The sequence below is a fragment of the Ochotona curzoniae genome, unplaced genomic scaffold (genome assembly GCF_017591425.1).
Source record: "Ochotona curzoniae isolate NIBS_2020 unplaced genomic scaffold, NIBS_Ocur_1.0 patch266, whole genome shotgun sequence".
In the NCBI taxonomy this organism is placed as follows: Eukaryota; Metazoa; Chordata; class Mammalia; order Lagomorpha; family Ochotonidae; genus Ochotona; species Ochotona curzoniae.
Window position 1 is genome coordinate 210,744 of NW_024466824.1, and position 19,913 is coordinate 230,656.

Genomic DNA, 19,913 nt, shown 5'->3' on the forward strand with positions numbered 1-19,913 from the left:
TAAAATCCATCAACCTGCAGCTGCTCACCGTGCCCTACTAGATGCCCAGAGGGTCTGCTGGGAGTTCAATTAGGGGGTGCACTCTGGATGGAGGGGGGCCCTGCCACTGTGGTCCAGGCAAGAGCAAAGGCAGCTTGCTAGTGGAGTCCCACTTTCCCTGCTCGCCATCCAGTCACAGCTGAAGTCCAGCTGCGGGGCAAAGGCCACTGAGCCACCAGCCCTCAGCGAAGGCAGTCCAGGCGCATCGGAATGCTGGCATGCGGGCACTGCAGTCCCACGGGGGTGAAGGGCACAGTCACAGGAGCCAATGCCAGCTGGCTGAGTGCCCCTGCAGCTCGGTGCCCCTACACAGCAACGCCTTCTGGGCTGCATGCTTTGGAAGGAGGAACAGGAAACAAGATGCAAGCTCAGCCTGGCCCGGCCATCTGAAATGGTTATGGTGCAAGCGTCCCCTGGGGTGCATGCCATGGCTCCCAATTCCACACTGTCTGGAGAAGGTTATGAACATGCCAGCCTGCTGTAGGGCCTCTGTGGTGCTGTTAGTATGGCAGTTACAGTTGAGAGGCCTCGGGAGTCAGGATTTCACTCCCTCTGTGCTGCCATTCTGTCTCTGTTTCATGGCATCTAGCCACTCGGTTCCTCTTGGTTTATTTTTTCTGGTTGTTGGGCTCCCACCTGGACAAGTTGGACAACTCTGCTCCAGTAAGGGTTGTCTAATTTGAAAGACAGAGAGAGAGAGAGAATGAATCTTCTGCCTCCTGGTTCCCTCTCCAAATGGCCACAAGCATCGAGCCAGGTTGAAGTCAGGAGCCAGGAACTCTACCTGGGTCTCCCACGTGGGCACAAGGGCCCAAACATTTGGGCCATCCTCCAAGTACTTATCTAAATGCATTAGTGGAGGCACTGGTACCCACGTGGGATGCCAGTGCTGCAGGGAGGTGGTTTAACTTGCCGTAACACCTGCCCAGGACTGTCTCGCGTGCTGTGTCTGTTAGGTTCTTCTGCTGTTTTCATTTTGGTTTCATTCTATCTTTACCAAAAGGAAGCGCTGTCCCTATAGCATCTGAGAGTCCCCCAGGGAGAATCTGGCCTGACCACACAACGTGCAGTTACAGGCCTTTGACGAAGAAACATTCGGTAGCACTGCGTGGCCCAGGTGTATGCTAGATGATGAATGAATGGAGGGGCAAGTTCAACCAGAGACCTCCCCTTGATGCTTTTTAAGAAAATAAATAAAAGATTTATTTATTTTTACTGGAAATGCAGATCAGATTGATGGAAAGAAGGAAAATCTTCCATCTGCTGGTTCACTCCCCAAATGGCTACAATGACTGGTGCTGTGCCAATCTGATGCCAGGAGCCAGGAGCTTCTTCCGGGTCTCCCACGCAGATGCAAGGACCCCAAGGCTTTGGGCAACCCTCCACTGCTTTCCCAGGCCACAAACAGGGACCTGGATGGGAAGTGGAGCAGCTTGGGCACGACCCAGTTCCCATGTGGGATCCCGGAGCTTGTAAGGTGAGGATTCGCCATTGAGCCATTGCGTCAGGCCCTCTCCTTGACCTCTTAAAAGAAGCTGTTACTCCCCATAAATTTCCAGGTGCAGGACCCGGCGCGGTGGCGCAAGTGGTTAAGGTCCTCGCCTTGCATGCCCGGGATCCCATATGGGCGCTGGTTCTAATCCCGGCAGCCCCGCTTCCCTTCCAGCTCCCTGTCTATGGCCCGGGAAAGCAGTCGAGGACGGCCCAAAGCTTTGGGACCCTGCACCCGCGTGGGAGACCTCGAAGAGGCTCCTGGCTTCCGATCGGCCGTTGCGCTCACTTGGGGAGTGAATCATCGGACGGAAGATCTTCCTCTGTCTCTCCTCTCTGTATATCCGCCTTTCCAATGAAAAAATAATAAAAATAAATCTTAAAAAAAAAAAATTTCCAGGTGCAAATGACAGCAGGGAACAGGACTCACAGGAATGATACAACAAGCAGCTACAGAAACTGTGCTGCTTTTCTCTCCCATGAGATATGCAAAATGCGTGTCAGATGTGTATGCTGCTATATGTTGTGTCTGCATGGCTAAATAAAAAAGCTGGTAACATGACCAGGTAAGATGAAATATGTTTGTGCCTGGGTTCGCTGACCAGGCAGGATTGCACCCGGTTCGGTTGGGTGTTTATGGTCATCAAGGTATAAATTTGACTTGGGACTGAGTCAAGATGTTCATGGATTGAACAAAAGAATTTCACTTTTGATCGTGACAATGCTTGCTCTATACCTTAACCTTCATAAGCAATCTGTCATTGCTAAAAATGAGTAAACTGGGTAAAAAAAAGAAACAAAATCAAGTCTGTAACAGATCAGGAACAAGACAGAAGCAATTGGTGAAAATGCATTCTTGTGAGGAGGGTTCAGAAGAGCAGTATCTGGGGGAAAAAATAAAGGACAACGTTTATAAAATAATTTTTAAAATTGTGTCCTAAGGTAGAAGATCTGAAAGGCTCCAGTCTGGAGAAAAGGAGACACAACAAAAAAGTTGAAGCAAGCTACAGTAGATGTAAGCCGGTCATGGAAGGTTCAAAAGGGACAAATTTTAAAAGATGTTGCATGTGACAGGACTGGCCTTACGTTTTAAAATATCACCACCAGGTTTTCTAAAAATCGAGCATCAATATCAAAGATGCAGCGACTAAATGAGAAACCGGTCCGTGGTTAAAGCAGCAAGGTTTCCTCTCGGTAGGAGAATTTGCAGGAAGTTCTGACCTTTTAATCTGTCTTTTTTTTTTCTTGGATTCCTTTGACCATTTCTGGTCTATAGTTTCCCATTTTTACAGTGCTGATTCTATTTGTAGACTCTGCAGTCAATTCCTGCAAGCTCTTTCCCTCCCCGACTCTGACTGCCCAAAGACTGGACACGGTAAATGTTGACCTCAAAAGCTCAGGTGGACATACAGCTTGATGCCTTCCTAGTGGCTTTGTCTTCTGGGAACTGGCCAAGGAAGCCTACCTTTGGCGGATTCTTGTCTGCTGTCTTTGTAAAGTTCTAATGGATTGTGTTTGGGTATCTACTTCAAATACTCGACTGATCCCTTTACGACTATGACGAGATGTGGGTTATAACTGACCAGAGCATCCTACCTAAGTGGGTGGATACATATTATTTCACAATGACAAGGGATCCTATTGTGACCAGATGCATTAAGCCCTTCTGGGTCTCTTTATCAGAATCATAGTTCTAAACATTTTTTGGACTTTGGGGTATCCAGCTGGGTCCCCAGAAATATCAAAGGATGAATCTCTCATCTTGCAGAGGCAATAGCTAATTAGGAAATTCAGATTTGTATGGAAAACATTGTCAGGTTATAAAATGCTGGCAAGCTCCTAACTGCTGGGCCATACTGACAACTAAAAGACTGAGAGGACGTTCAAAGCTCTTGGGGGCTTCCCTTCCCATCCCAGAAGCCTTCAGGAGCTTTTAAAAATGCAACTGTCTTTCCTACCCATTGCTGGCTTTCCTAACTTTAGCCATGGCTACTAGAAGCCTTTGGTCATCCACAGTTCCAATTTTTTTCTCTGAAGACATTACAATCAGATTCCTGGAGAAGACTCCAACAGATGTTCTCAAGTAATAAAGTTTGTGAATGCCTTAAGATCAATGGAAGAGATAAAAAAAAATTGTCCGGAACTGGGAGAAACAACAACAATGCCAGAAAATCTATAAAATGACAAACGGAGAATAAGCCAGGAATCGGTTCCATGAGACTTGAGTTCATGGAAATCTGTGGATGTCTATATCTTTCATTTAAAATATCATTGCTTACATGTGTAAATGCTGCATCCTCAAGGCCCAGGAAATTGTTCGTGGTTTCTATGGGTTACGGAAGTGTCTGCCATTGCTCCCTAATTAACTTCTCTGATACCCAAAAACATTTTCTGAAGTTTTGGGTTTTGTTTGTTTATTTGTTGCATTTCATGACAGTAAGGATCTGTTCTTGTCGGGAAAGGAAATAATTGGGATTACTGGACTATCTAAGAGTCACACACAGAATGCCTGGCTTCAGGAGCTGCTGGGACTGTAGTAAGTGGGGTTGTCACTTCTTAGTAAGCCCTGAAATAAACAAGAGATTGGACACAGTAGTTTTTAAATCATCAAAGCCTGCGTTGGATTGACTGTTTGACTTCAAGAATTTTCCAAATCTGAAATTACATGTCTTCTGTTAGATTCTAACCCTGTTTGGTGACTTTACGACGCAAACTTAAAGGAGCCAGTGTTGTGGCATAGCAAGTTAAGTCTCCACCTGCGATGCTGCCATGCCAGATGGGTACCAGTTTGTGTTCTGGCTGCTCTCCGACCCAGCTGCCTGCTGATGAGCCTGGGAAAGCAACAGGTCCCTGTCATCCACATGGGGGACCTGGAAGAAGCTCCTGGCTCCTGAGTTTGGTCTGGACCAACCCTGATCATTATAGCCACTTGGGGAGTGAACCATTAGATAAAAGCTTCATTCTGTGTGTGTGTGTGTGTGTGAGAGAGAGAGAGAGAGAGAGAGAGACTCTGCCTTTCAAATAATAATTTTTAAAATTTTAAAAAGGCAAAAATTTTTTTTCCTGAACTTTGTGCCTGTCAGAATTCTCCAGAAACATTCTGCATGCTTGCAACACAGATAAGGGTGATTTTCACAACGGACTCCAGGCCAAAGTCAGTCTGAGAACCACTTCATCTAAAGCCGCTGAGCTGCTCCAGGAATCCTGGTTATCAAATACTTCACTCTCAATGTAAGCCCAGATCCTCAGCCAGGTCAAGTCCTAACTACAACAGGGCACGAACAGAATCTGCCTGCAAATGAAGTGAAATCTGCGTATGAGGAAGTCACCTGCATGCCTGCATTTATAACAGCACAAGCCGCAATAGCAAAGGCATGGATACAACCAAGAGGCCGTCAGAAGAGGAACACAGCGCATCTACAACATGGTATATTACGCAGCTGTTAAAAAGAATGAGATGCGGAATGTTAACCCTGTAACTGTTGCTGAGGGACTACACTGTTGTGATAATATGGGGGAAAACGGAGGAAGAGGAAGCAGAAGGGAGAATCCCTATATGTACAAAACTGTATCGTGGAAAATAATAACAACAGTTTAAAAATTTTAAATCTTAGACACAAAATAAATAGTAAGAAAAGAAAGGAGGAAAGAAAAGAGAAAGAAAGAAGAAGGAAAGGAGAATCAAGATGGCAGACGAGGGTAACGACACCTTTAAACAGACGCAGATATTAGCCAGTCTGAAGCAGAGAGGGCACATTCCAGGAAGTAGGAGAGGACAGAACAACAGCACAGGGGTACCTGCAGACTGACAGACACAGGCAAGCAGCGGACACAACGGTGCGGTGTGGCAGTGACTGACACCGGCGGCGGCATTCAGCTAACGGGGATCTGAACTCCACCGGCAACCGGAACTCCACCACAAGGAAAATAATCCCGACTACGGCACTGTACCGGACGAAATACGTCCGTGTGGCTCTCAGACCTAAGGGCCAACAGGTTCCGGCAAGATCAGCACCAACAACAACCTAGCTATATAGGACACCTGCTGTCTCCCTAATCCTGGGACCTGCTCCAACTGAGAGTGGGAGAAAGGTTGTACAGACAACGGTGCAGCTTCAGCACAGTATCACAGGAGGTAGAGACGGGCGAGGCAGGAGCTGGGGCTAAGAAGACCATGGTGGAAATCTAGCATAAGAACCCAGACCTGGAACTCGCTGGAGGGAGTGGCACAATTGGCTACAAAGAGCCGCGTACCAATTGCAATAAGTAAAACTGAAATGTAGGCCTGTGGGTGGCACAGCTTAGAAACCTACCCCAAGGAGAAGAATCTGATAACCAGAAGTACAATGACCAAGAGCAAAAGAAGAGACAAAGGCACAATGAATATTACAGAAGGGAGCAAAACCTTTGTCGACCCAGAGTTCACTGAGGAAAACATCAAGAAAATGGGGGGATACAGAATTCAAAACGCTTGTTATAAAGCTTAAAGCAAGCATTCAAGGAATTCAAGGAATGTCACAATGGAAATGAATCAAATGAAAGCTGATATATCAGAAATGAAGAATACAGTGGAGCAAATTAAAAGTACAGTGGAGAGTCTCCAAAATAGAATGAAGGAGGCAGAAGAAAGAATCTCAAAATTAGAAGATATTTCCTGTCACCAGGGGGAAACAAACAAAAAGCTGGAAGCAGAGCTGGGTCAGGCCCACGCTGGCACAGCAAGGACCCCTCCCACACCTTTTTCTGATTGCTGCTTTCTGTGTAACCACTATGGTGAGTGGGGGGCCCTGGGAAGGGGGCACTCTGCACAGTATGGGGTGATTCTGTCTCTTTCCCTCTCTGTCTCTCTTTGGGTCCCAGTAAAGAAGGTGAGACTAGCTCCCTGAGATCCACAGGTTTGCAGGGCCCTTGGGGGAGCCTGCTGCAAAATTCTGCTTCAAAGTCCTTTACTCAGACTCCCTTCCAGGACCTTCCAGTGCTCACCCATATCCTGCCCAACCCACAGGAGCTGGCTTATGGGAGAAGGTGGCCCTCCTGGGCTCCATGCCTGGCCCCACCCACTCTGGCCTAGCCTGCCTTACTTGCAGAGCACAGCGTCTTCATCCGGCAGGGCCTCGTAGACACACGGGTCATTTTCTTCCTCATCTCCCGTAGTCACCATTACGACACCCAGCAAAAGGGCTGCTGTGGCCAGCCTCATCGCCCACTCCATGGACACCTGGAGCAGAAACAGAGTCTTCAGAGCAGCTGGGACCTCAAGAAGGGGCTCTCTCACCCCTCTGCCCCTCGCCTGTCCCCCACCTCCAAGACCCACCTTGCAACTCAGAGCGAGGAAGGAGGACAGGTGATGCCTGGACCGCGCAGCTAATTTGCTACCTGGAGCTGGACATTGGGAAACCCTGGGTCTCCTCCCAGCTGGACTCAATTTGCAGGCTCCTCCCCTGGCAGGGCATGGCTTTGCTGTCCCTCTTTGCCCTGGCTACCACAGCAGAGAGCAGGCTGCAAGCCAGAAGCTGTGTTGGAAGCCTGTCCGTGTGTTTGCTCTCGGTGTGGGTGGCCAGTGGACCGGGTGTGTGGGGGTGGGGGGAGTAGAGAACAGTTTGCTCCTGGGGCTTTAAAGTCACCCTAGCAAGAAACTGGTGACCCCAGGCTTACAGCTGAGCAGGTCTTCAGACAGGCTCTCGGTCCTGTTTTTCCACCCCAGGTCTCAATAGCCTTTAGGTTGCCCAGGAGCGGACATGGCTAGACAAGGCCACCCTGTATAGGAGGGGGGCAAGTCGAGGCCAGCTGGGAGGGGCCGGCTGAGGACAGACGTCTGCACGTGGCAGCTGTGCTGAACTCATTCTCCCAAATAAGAGTTTATGGAGAAGGAGGAGGCTTATAGAGCTGGGGGGTCGTCCCACACCATGCCGGAAGAAAGCGGGGCTCCCTGGAGGGGCCGGCAGGTGCCTGTGGTCTCCTCTGGGAACAGCCCTGCAGCAGGACATAGCCAAGATCAAAGATGTCCTCTGAAGCCATCCCAGAGGTCGGGAGGGGCTGGTGCTCCACCTCAGACCGCTCAGAGCTTCCTGCTCCCAGCTCTGCAGGGCCATCAGGGGAATGGGGGCTCATGGAGACATGTGGCCTTCCTGGGGCCTCACTCGGGAGGCCGAGAGCACAGCAGCAAAGCTCAGGCAGCCACAGCATCAGAGCGACAATCTTCCGGGCACCCTGTTCTCTGGCTCCATCCCTGCCTCTCCCAACCTCCATCCTACCCAGCCTCCTACAAGGTTACAGGTTAACACACGTCCCTGTCAGCAGGTTCCCTGCCCTGTGCCCAGCTTGTGCCATAGAGAACTTCCTTCCTACGTCTGCCATCTTTTTGGAAAGTATCTATAAGTAGCTCGCCAGCAACAGCACCAGGGGGATAATATGAAACGGACGTCATGAGGCACTCAGCAAGGCTCCAAGTAACTGCCACAGGTTCACCACAGGCCCTGAGCACCTTGCCCCGTGCCTAGCCTCATGCAGGATCCCAAGGGCATGCGTGCAGCAGGGTCCCAGTCCCTCATGCAGCCAATAGGACAGCCAGAACCTGAGCCAGACATTGCCAGGATGTTCATCCGAGGTTGGGAGTCTCATGGCTTCTAAGCAGCAGCTTGTAAAGAAGCCAAGGGCTCTTAGCAGAGACCCCTGTGACTGCCTAGAAGAGGCCGGGGGTGAGGTAGGGGCTCAGCACCCACACTGCAGGGTCATACCTACAGGGCACAGGGTGAAATAAAATTACAGGAGCTGGTTCTTGCCATGGTCAAATGCCAGGCAGCAAATCCCCACAGCGTGAAGCTAAGTCAGGCGGAGTTTGTAATTCTATCTGGACTTGTACAGGCAGGCAGAGCACAGCAACCCCAATTTCAACTCTATAACTGCAGCCCTCTCAAAGATGGGGTCATAATTTTTTTTTTCAGATGGTGTCATAATCTTGTGGCAAGCTTGGTACCAGGCTGACCTGAGACCTCAGCCAAACAAAACTTTGTCGCTACTTAAGAGAGCTGCCATGTCCTCCTGTGACAAAGTCAAGCCACCAGGCATGCTTCCCAGGGAACTGTGCTGACATCCAAGACAGCCGGCTACCAGACTCTTTAAACGACTTTGCACTTGGGGCTCAGCAGCCTGGCCTCCTTCAGCACCTCCTTAAAAATCAGAGGCCATCTCCGCCTAGCGAGATTGTAATTCCCCAGCTTGCCCATCAGACCACATCTCCGTTCTTTTGACTTGGCACCAGGGATAGCAGCTGTGAAGCCCCTAACTCCAGTCAGAGTCCCATGCCCACCCTTTGAATAGGTCCTGCACTCACCCATTTTACAGAGCAAGAGAGTGATGCACGGAGCAGTGTGCTAACTTGTGCCAACAAGCGACAGGCTGTGGCTGCAGAGAGCATGCACCCAAGCCACCGCTCCACTGCCCCCACCACTGTTCTGGCTCATTCTCCCTGTTCCCCTTGCTCTTGGGATGAGGCTTGGGACCTTCCAGGTGGCCCACAGTGCCCTGCACGATCAGGCTCTCTCTCCCTCTTTAAGCCACATCCTTGCTCTCTGACCGCTCGGGCATGAACTCCAACTAGCCCCTCAAGCCCCTTCTGGTGCCTTCCTACTCTTTTTCTTCTTCCTCGCTCAAGTTTGTAAAGAAATCGCTGTTGCTATTTGCTTTGCGATGCTCTCCATCGGCTTGCACGCAGGTGCATCCTGAGAAGCTGGGAGGGGCCAGCATCACGGTGGGTCCAGCATTCCTCGCATCCCATCTGTAGCAGCACCTGTAGCTGCTGACTGAAATTCCCGCCTGTGTGCGTGGTGAGCTGCCTTTGCTTCTATTCCTGATCCTCCTTGTTTTCACCGAATGGCTCTCAACCCTCTGCAAACTAGTAGAAACCTTGCTACTTAACCTGGGTCTCCTTGCACTGATTTCTGGAACCTTTTCCATCTTGTTTCTGTACAGAAAGACCTGATGGGGTGCAGGGCTTCTTGACCAGTCTTTCAAATCTGATCTTGTCCCTTCGCCCAACAGCTGAGGCAGCCTCACCCCTACTGTTTCACTGCCCCCAAACGTGCTTCAGTTTTTCATAGATAGGAGTCTCTTCTCTGCAGCTCCACTAGGCCTTGCCCTGGTGGGGGCTTCTGCAGCAGCTCGAACCCCTCATTTCCGCTTGGCAACAATAGCATAGGCTCCTCACGGTGACTCCATTCCTGTGGTTGATCTCTGTTTGGGCTCTCAATTTGCCCAGAGCATCCTTTGAACTCTAGCTGGAGGCCTCCATGGCTCTGCTCGTCTTTGTCCAGGAGGCTACTTCCCAAAGCTGCATGCTAATGTCTGTGGTTCCCCCACTCCCCCAGCCGGCCCAGCACACTGCAGCGTTCCCTGCTGGCGTGGCTCATGTGGCTGGCGCCTGCACTTTTTGTGGAGTCCCCTAAACAACACTATTCTTGTACTTTACAACGCATTGCTCCACGCACAGTTCCAACCCCACAGCGCGACTCTGGTTTCCCAATTTTCCTTTGAAATCTTGGTGGAAGCTTCTATGATGCCCCCCGCCCCAATACACAACACTTGCAGCCTACATCCCTGCAATGCCAGCGCCATATGGACAAGGCCAAGGCCAGCCATCAACAGAAAATGGGCCTGGACCCTGCAGGCATCAGCCTCAAAGATGTCTGAAACACCTTCAGGCTTCTTCTTCCACTCCTTTGTATATTGGCGTGTGTCTCCCTTTATCTTGCACTAATTATGTCAGCAAGTAGAGCTTTCTAATCTTGAACATGCCTGTCTCTGTCCATTCCTTGTCTGGCCAGGCTGAGAATCTTCCAAACTGTTCTGCCCTGATTTTTTACTCCCACTGTAAAACTAGCAGCCGGTAATAACACCATGTTGCACCCTGAATGCTTTGCTGCCTTTTTTAAAAGGTAGAGATAGAGAGACAGAGACAGAGAGATCTCCATCTGCTGATTCACTCCCCAGATAACTGCAATGGCCAGTACTGAGAGCTGCATCCGGGTCTCCCACGGGGGATAGGGTCCCAAGCACTTGGGCCATCTTCTGCGTCCTTTCCCAGACTACAGAAGCAAGGAACTGGATCAGAGTGGAACAGCTGGGACAGGAACTGATGCCCACATGGGATACATCCTGGTGATGCAGGAAGAGACTTAACCAGCTATGCTACAACATTAGCCCTGTTTTGCTACCTTGAAATTTCCAAAAATTACCTTGAAACAAACCAATCCACCATTTTCAATCCAACTCCCTGCCAATGTTCCTAGAGAAACAGCAGAGGATGGTCCAAGCTGCATCTACTTGGGAGGCCCCGAATAAATTCCTGGCTCCTAGTTTTGGGCAGGCCCAGTTCCAGCCATTGTGGCCATCTGGAAAGTGAATCAGCAGATGCAAGATCTCTCTCTCTCTCTCTCTCTCTGTTTGTGTGTGTGCATCTTTCTGTAAATCTGCCTTTCAAATAAAAATAAATCTTTTTAAAAACTGACATTTCAGTCAGCGATAGGAAAATCTATATTTTTCCTTTCTTAAATATTTATTTATTTAGCTATTTATTTGGTTGGTTGTTTGAGTTACAGAGAGGGGGAGAGAAAGAGAGAAAGAGAGGGAGGGAGAGAGAGAGAAATATTCTACCTGCTGATTCACTCCTCAAATAATTGCAACAGTCAGGGCTGGGTCAGGAGCCTCATCAACACAGGCCCAGGCACTCGAGTCACCTTCTGCTGCTTTCCCAGGTATGCCAGCAGGGAGCTGGATTGGAAATGGAGCAACTGGGACATGAACCAGCACCTATATGAATGTCAGCATCGCAGGCAGTAGCTTAACCCACTACATCACGATGCTGACATAGCTTCAAGTGCACATGGACTATTCTAATGACAGATGATATGTTAGGGCACAAGACAAGTGTTGATAAATGTTAAAGGTTTAGGTCACATTGTGGGGGAGCAAAATGGGACGAAACTAGAAATCTCTATCAGGAGACAACAGGGAAAATCACAAACATGTGGAAATTGAATAATACATCCTGAAACAGGTCGAAGAAGAAATTAGGGAATAACTTGGGAGACATGAAAATAAACATGCAGTATATCAAGACACATGAGATGCTGTGAAAACTTTACAGTCATACAACTGTGGATGCTGAAAATGTTTACATTTAAAAAGATGGAAGAGCTCAGCTAATAAGCTAGATCTACACTTTCAAAAATTAAAAAAAAAGAAAAAGAATAAACACAAAGATGATGTTCAATACATATTTTTTAAATCATGCCAGAAATAAAGATAGAGCATATCAACAAAACCAAAGATTGGTTCTTTGGAAAACATCAACAAAATTGATAAACTTTCAGCTAGATGGAGTAATTAAAATGAAGAAAACTCAAATTACTAAAATCAGAAATGAAGGTGAGGGCATTACTATGAGATGAACACAAATACAAAATAAAGTCTCATAGAAACAAAAGTGCTATAAAGATTAATATAAACAATTGTATAAAGTTGCTGTCTATTTAGCACACGGGATAACACAGATGAAATGGACAAATTTCTAGAAACCTGAAACCTACAAGACTTAATCCTAAAGAAACAGGAAAACTGAATAGACCTGTAAGGAGTCAGGAAGTGGAATCTGCCTTCAAAACTTCCTAGGGAGACAAATTTCACTGGTGAATTCCATCCAACAGCTAAAAAGAACTGTTACCTATCCCCCTAAACCCTTGCCTAACGTTAAAGAGGACGGCATACATCCCAATTCCCTCTTAGAGGTACGAAAACCAAAGATACTCCAAAGAGAACCACAAGTCGGTATCCTTCACAAACATAAAGCTCAGCCAAATCCGAGCACAGACCTCGACAGCACACTGGAAGGATTGGTTCACAACCTTCATCCCTGGAATGCAAGGATGCGTTGACACAGGAGAACCAGTCACATCAGGAAGGAAGCCACACACAATGCAGAGAAAAGCTCTTGCCAAAACTCAACACATTTACACAGCAAAAAAACATGGAGACAACTACGGAGAGAAAGGAACCTTCCTTGGGGAAACCTAAGACATAAGCCCAGTGCTGGCACACCCATGCCTGCCTGCTAGCCACGTTCTGCCAGGAGCTGGGTGCCTGGATCCCTTTACTGTAAATCATCTTTCATGTGGGCCCAGCAACATCTAATGATGTTTTAACAAACCTGTTTCTTCAGTCACACAGTGTATATACGAATTGGTCACTTTGCACCCAGCGGCTCCATGAAATGGTGACACTCCACCCTTGGAGAGCGGATGCCCTGTTGTTCCAGTGGAACGAAGGCCTGAACTCCAGCCCGTGGAGTTTAGCACCAATCCTGGTGCTGGACAGAGTTCAAGAAACAGGAATCCCCAGAAACAGAGACTTGATAATGTTACGGAGAACTCCTCAACAGCAGCCTCAGCTCACACGAGGCTCTTGAGGCTAATTTCTCACCCTAGGTCAGTTTTCTGTCTTTCAGATACTCTCTCTCCCCGTCACCAGCAGAGACCATAAGCCCCTTCACTTACCCAGAGCAGCGTGGGCGCTCTTAGGTGGTGGCTGCGAAGCGCTGAGAAATCTGGGCTGGAGAAGATGGGGAGAAATTTCCCTCCAGGATGCCCCACAGCTTGGGCCCTTAAGGCAATCAGGATCTGCAGGTGTTGAGAGGGTGGGAGCTTCAGGGAAGGCTCCTGGAGCGGCTGGAGAGGAGGCAGCAGTTGGTCGTTGGAGGCAGTTGGAGAAAGTTCCAGAGAAGTTCCAGGGAGGAGCTGCACGTAGGGCAGGGGAGAATAGGAAGAGAAGGATGGGCAGGTTTTCCGGCATTCCTCCTTCCAAGGATTCCAAGGAAAGGAGTGGAAACTGCCAACTTGATTCTCGGACCAGCCCTGCTGCCTTTCCAGGCATGCTGTGAGGCAGGTGGAGGGGGCGCTGGAGAAACACAGAGCAATCCACAGGGACAGCTGCAAAGGAGTGCGGACAGGCACCAGCAGTAGACCCTTGGAGCAAAAAGGCACACAGCCACTTCCAACAAGGAGGGCCTGATGGGCAACTTTCAGTGTTCCCAGTCTGGGGAAGACTGGAACTTTCCTCTTCCCATCTCCCAAAAAGTGTGGCTGGGAGGCTGCCCAAGAATGGAGAACACCGGATTCAAGCCAACGTTGGCCAGGCTAGTCTAGACTTACTGGGTACTTCTCCCTGAACGACAAGTGTTCGTGTAACAGAGAACCTGCCCAAAGTAAGTCCCTGAGTTTACTGCTGTGCTTTTAAGTAACCCTCACTTTCCTTCTAGAAAATTCCTCCCAGGAAACATCAAGGAATCAAAGGAAATCCCTGCATTAAACCAGTGGCTCTCAGTCCTGGCTGCACATTAGACATCCTGAGAATATTCTGGAACTACCCATACCAAGCCACACCCCCGATGAATGACTCTCCAAGGGCTAAAGTATACACATTTAAATAATTCAAATGAGCATTCAGGCCACAAGTAGGGAGGCCAATGAAGGCTCTCCTCTCTCCTTCTCAAAATCTGTCTCCTCTCTCCTTCTCAAAATCTGTCTTTCAAATAATAATAGAATAACTTAAAAACAAGTTGATGCTGGGCCCTGCACGGTAGCCTAGCAGCTAAAGTCCTTCCCTTGGAACCATCAGTTAGTGTCCCAGATGCTCCACTTCCCATCCAGCTCCCTGCTTGTGGCTTGAGAAAGCAAACAAGGATAGCCCAAAGCCTTGGGACCCTGTACCCCTGTGGGTACAGAAGTTCCCAGCTCCTGGCTTCAGACTGGCTCAGCTCCAGCTGTTGCATTCACTTGAAGAATGAACCAGTGGACGGAAGATCTTTCTGTTTCTCTTCTTTATAAGTCTAACTTTCCAATAAAAATAAATAAATCTTAAAGAAAAAAAAAGTAATGCAGCCAAATAGTCAGGAAAACTTTTGAATAAGAAAATCAACTGGGGCATGGAAAGAACATGCCTGTTGATACTTAAGTTTCCCTATAAACCTACAAGACATTATAGTCAGTCATAAGAATAAAAAGCTCAGTGACACAGAATTCAAGTCCAGGACAAAAAATAAGATCGAGTAAATATGACAAAAAATAGAATTAAACTGGGAGAAGTAAAAATGCTGACCCAATTGGCTATTCAGAAAAAAACAAAAAAGCTCAAGGAATTAAGCATGAGATTAAAATTACTAAAGAAAAAGAATGATTTAAAATAATTACATGATATTAGAGAAGGAAAGGCCTTAAGAATGAAAGCAGACACCCAAACCAAAAAAAAAAAAAAAGTTATATTTTGAGAGATAAAAATCTGAAATTATTGAATGCCAAGAAACAGTATAAAAGTCAAGCACAAACTGGAAAATAACATTGACAACAGATGACAAGTGATTAATAATATATAAAGCAGGCCATTACGAACAGAAAAGAAAAATGTAGCATTCTACCAGAAAAGTGGGCCAAAACCATGACCAAGCAACTCACAGATGAGGAAAAAAAATAGGATTAGTCGGCCGCAGAGCTTGGGTGAAGGGAGCCTCCAGCAGCATGGCGGCTGCTGGGGTACCTGAGCCAGCTTGAACTCAGTGCTTGGGACTCTGGCCATGGGCACCGATGCCCACACGGTGAGCCAGTCCTGGGCTTTCCCAGGCCTGAGAGATTTCTCCCCTCAGTGTAAGTATGCCATGAGGGAATCTTGGGAACTGGGTTAGGTCCTTGGCTCCGCAGGATGATGCTTCAGAGCCTTGGGACCACCAGTGCCATGACTGTCTTCCATGGGAGCTGGAGGTGATCTGAAGCATTTCCCAGAGGAACCTCATGGGAGCGTGATGTGACTAGGTTGCACCCACAACATTTGCTGGAGCTCGTACTGCAGACCCCCCAGCTGTCCAAGCCACTGATCCAGCCCACAGCTAGGCTGGTGCAGAGCAGCTGAGATGCCCATTCAATGAATCTCCATGGTTGTCACCTCTGTAGAAAGGGACAACCTCCTGAGGCTTCCTCTTCATGCTGCTTTGCTCACTGGGCTCTGCATGTGCCCACAGGTCCAAGGTGGCCTCCGCACAGCCAGGACTGTGTGTGGGCAAGGGAGGCAGCACAGCATGACCATTGCTGTGCCCGGCCGGGGCTTCTAAGCAGTGCACTTCCTCTTCGAACCACGCAGGGCAGCAATGGCTTCCTCAAGAGTGAGGCGTAGTACCCCATGCCTACCAAAGGAACCCATGATCGCAGGGATCGAAGGGTATGGCCACTGTGTCGGGATCCTCATGTGTGTTTCATGCTTTATAGCCAAAAACACTCCATCTCAGGCAGTTCCCAACAGGCCATAGTGGGGTCTTTGATAGGATATGCACCTGATATGGACAGGGACAACCCTTATGTACATGACCCACACCACCTGAGGTCAATGTGTGCCTCATGCCAGGAGCTGGGGGCTGTCAGTGTGTGCAGGGAGGTATAGTGCTTGCACTCCCCACCGTGTCCTCCCGTGCAGGCAGGGATGCCATCCTCTGACCCAGATGAGGTCACTGAGGCTGCACTGGGAACACACGTGGGAGGTCAGCTGTGCTGTCAGAGCTGAGATCCTGTGTCCCTGAGCATGAGGTGGCTCAGATGCAGCCCCACACAGCGTCTCCTGGAGCTTGTGTTCCTTGGCCTTGTCATGTGTGAGTGCTCCCTTTGGAAAGAGGGCCAGGTGTGGCTGTGGCCCTGGGAGTGGGGGGGAGGGGTCCTTGTCCTATGCGAAGGATCCCAGCCCAAGTGGCAGCCCACTTTGTACATGGAGAGTGGGGCAGGCTAGTCCCAGCCTGGGGAACCCACAGAGTACTTAAAGAGACTCTCCACACTGGGCAACGATGAGCTAGATTTTGTTGAAATACAGGGAGCATAAGGCTGAGAAAAACAGCAGTGTAAAGATCAGAAAATACCAGTACCCTTTCCCGGAGGCAAGAATGGGCAGGTGTGGCATTGGGAGAGAAGTAGGGCACACATCAGTGTCTGGGGCCAACCCTGGGGCTGGAGTGGTGATTCTGTCCCCTTCAAAGTCATTGGTGTTAACTGGGAGCACGCTTGTTCCTGGAACAGCTACTTCATAGTCTTGTGGCTCTAGGGCCAGCATCTTCACCTCATTTTCCCACAGGACCACCTCTTGGCTCTGCTCGACACCTGGGGTCATGGCTGTGTCAAAGTCATCCACACTGAAGCTCTCCTCAGGGGAGGACAATTCCTGCTGACAAGAGACTATATCTGGCAGGTCAGGGATGGGGCCCTCCTGAGCGGGGTATGTGGGCTCTATCTGTGCTGTCACCAACATTATGTGTTGGCCAACTCTCTGCTCAGATAGTGTGAAGCTCTCCTTGAAGGAGGACAATTCGTCCTGGCAGGAGGCTGTATCTGGCAGGTCAGGGATGGGGCCCGCATTAGCAACATCCGGCATTGTGTGTTGGCCAGCTCTCTGCTCAGGTGGCTTGTAGGGCCTGGTGGATGTGACAGAAGACTCTGGACAATGGCTGTGTAGGTCCACTGCTCCATCTCGCTCAGATCATCTGGTGATGGTGGGCGATGCGGGTTCATGATATGGATAGTCACCACCCCGCAGTGCTGCTCCAGGCATAGGGTGGACTTATCCTGAATTTGGAGAGACAGGGACCTTGGTACAGTGAAGCAAAGAAGCTATCCTGGGGATCCCTGCACAGCTACCCAGCCCTGGGTCTTCCTCAGGTTCTCCTGTACTCCTAACCCCATTCTTCTCCCCTACACAGAGTGAAGGGTCCTCTCCTTCCCCACACCCCCAGCCATCTATAGGCTCCCCTGATGGGGCCCACAGAAAACTGTCCCCTCAACCAGTGTCTCCCTGACCTTTTTGCATTTCAGGCCACAGATGCGTCGAGGGTCAGAGAGGGTCCAGCGTGGCCACCACTTTGGCCGAGGCCCACAGGGACATTTCCTGGGGCCTGAACCTCCCCGTCTTGGAAAGCAACACAGGAACATGTTCCTTAATGTCAAATCCTAGTGCACTAGCTCAGAGCTAGTTCTGGAATGTGGGCTGGTTGCCCAGGCACCCAGTTCTGTGAGGTCATTTCCAGGTGCCGAGGTCACTTCCTGTGGCTCCTGGCTGAGCCCCCTCCTCACACTGGTTCCCCAAAGTTCCAGGGGACTGCAACCTGCTCACCTTCATGCCCAGATCAGATGTCTGTCCCATCTAGCACAATTTGAATCCACAGCATAGAATCCTGGCTCAGGGCAGGTGTGGGGGCAGCCCATGCCTTAGCTGGGAGCAGGCAGAACTGGAATGAGACATGCACCCACATCATTGTAGGCTCTGATCCTGTGCAGCTCCTTGTCCTTCAGAGGCCCGTTCTGCCTCCCTTCTGATTCTGGGGCTTCCTTGCTCAGGAAGACAGTCCTCTCCCTGCCCATAGTTCAGAACAGGAGCAAGGGAGTCCATCGCAGCCTGGGACAGAGCACCTGCCTCCCTCCTGTCTTGTGCAGGAATGAGCTCCCATCACCCCCTGGGGTCAGGTGCACCCACACACACTTGCAGGTGACTCCACTAAAGACCAAAGAGGAACTGCAATTGTCCATGGTCCCTTTGTGCCTCTGGGTCCCTTTGTACTCTTTGCCACTGATGGTGGCTGGAAACCCAAGCCGTGCCTCATAACTCAACTGTGCACCCAGTTCCATGCCTCTTTCTCTCTCCTCCCTTCACAGACCACAGCTGCAGGTGCTGCTCAAGGGCTCTTGTCCCCTCTCCATACCCCTCCCCATCCCTCTAGTCCACTCACGGCAGACACTGCTCCGTGTGTGGCAGCCCACCCACACTTAGATCTTTCTGCCATTCAGTAAGTCCTGTACAAGGCCAAACACCACGGTCCACAGCACTGGCATCCCCTATTGGCTACTGGTTCATTGTTTCCTGGCTTTTCCACTTCTCCTCCAGCTCCCTGGTGATGCCCCTGGGAACATGAGTGGAGAATGGTCCAGGTCCCTGGGCCCCCACACCCACGTGGGAGACCTAGAAGAAGTTTCTGGCTCCTGACTTTAGCTTGGCCCATCCTCGGGATACTGTGACTACCTGGCGATAAAACTAACAGATGGGTAATATCTCGTGTTTGTATGTGTGTGTGTCTCCCTCTCTACATGTAACGCTGACTTTTAAATAAATAAATAAATCCTCTTGTTTGTCACAGAAGACAAGACCCCAGGTGTCTAGGTGGAGGCTCTTCTGGCCGAGCTAGGGCTCACCATTCTGGGGGATGGAAAGCAAAACAGTGATGGCAGGAAGCGGGGCAGCACCAACTTCCCTCCCTCACCATCCTTCCCCACCTGCATGCTTCCTTAGGCCCTGAGGAAGGGGCAGCAGCCTCCTCCTCTGTCTGCCCCTCCCTCCACCTGTCCCAGGCTTGTAGCTCTAGGTCAGCTGAAACCCACCCGGGGACCTTTCTGGGAGTCACCTGACCCTTAGGTACTCCCAGGGAGCGGCACTGGTGGAAGTCACATGACCACTTAACCTTATGGAATGAGCTTCCCGGAGTGATGCTTTGAGGCCTGACCTTGCTGTGCAGAATGAAGCCAGTTCCCTCCTTCTGGTGGAAGGGGGTGGGGGGGGTGTAGGGGAAAGGGGACTGATTTCTGGGTCTGAGGCAGGGACAGAGCAGAAAAGGCCGGGGCCGGCACCTGGGCAGCCTGGCTTCTCCTGGCCAGCCGCCTGGCCGGGATCAGCAAGCCGGTGTTATGTAACACCAGAGGAGAACGAGGCTCTCCCCCCGCACCCCCCGCCCCGACACCCACAATCTTCCCTCCCTGCAGAGCATCTCACAACCGCAGCTGCCTCTCTGAGCAAGCGGCGCTATTTTCGGAGCTATTTGCAGTTGACCTATATTAAGCGCAGTCACAAGGCACAGGCAAGGTGCGGGGTGCGGGGTGGCCTACAGGCTCCACGTGCCTTTTCCAGAGAGTCACGGGTGAGAACAACTGAGACAGCCTAGGGCCCTCAGTTCCCACCAGGGTACCAAACCCTGCAGGCCCACGCCTTTGTCCCCCTCCCCTCCCCACCCTCACCCCGCCCCACTCCCGTGGCCTTGCCTCTGGGTTAGAGATAGATCTGAACTCCCTGAAGACCCTGGCAGAGGGAGGTCCTGGCCTCAGCCCTGTGCCATGCTTTTGTAGACTCTGAACTGGACATGAGGCAAGCCCCCTCCACTGGGAATTTTCCTTCCCAAGTCATTCATTGAACCACATGCCCAGCAGGGAGAAAGGAAGGGTTTCAGGGAGTCAGCGAACACAGACAGCTTGCACTAAGTAACTTCCCCCGCACTCCCGGTTTGTTAAGGCCTGGGGAATAAAAGGGCCAGGGGACAGACTAAC

The 19,913-nt window shown here is 50.1% G+C and overlaps 1 protein-coding gene across 1 annotated transcript in view; it reads right to left on the bottom strand.

The window, feature by feature from the left end:
• Positions 1-6,745, bottom strand: part of LOC121166948 (phosphatidylethanolamine-binding protein 4-like) — a 158,782-nt gene extending 152,037 nt beyond the window's left edge. The window contains exon 1 of the mRNA XM_040996285.1: positions 6,612-6,745. Coding sequence (XP_040852219.1) covers positions 6,612-6,742 — 131 coding nt within the window. The 5' untranslated portion in view covers positions 6,743-6,745. The remainder of the gene's footprint in view (positions 1-6,611) is intronic.
• Positions 6,746-19,913: the final 13,168 nt, after the last annotated feature.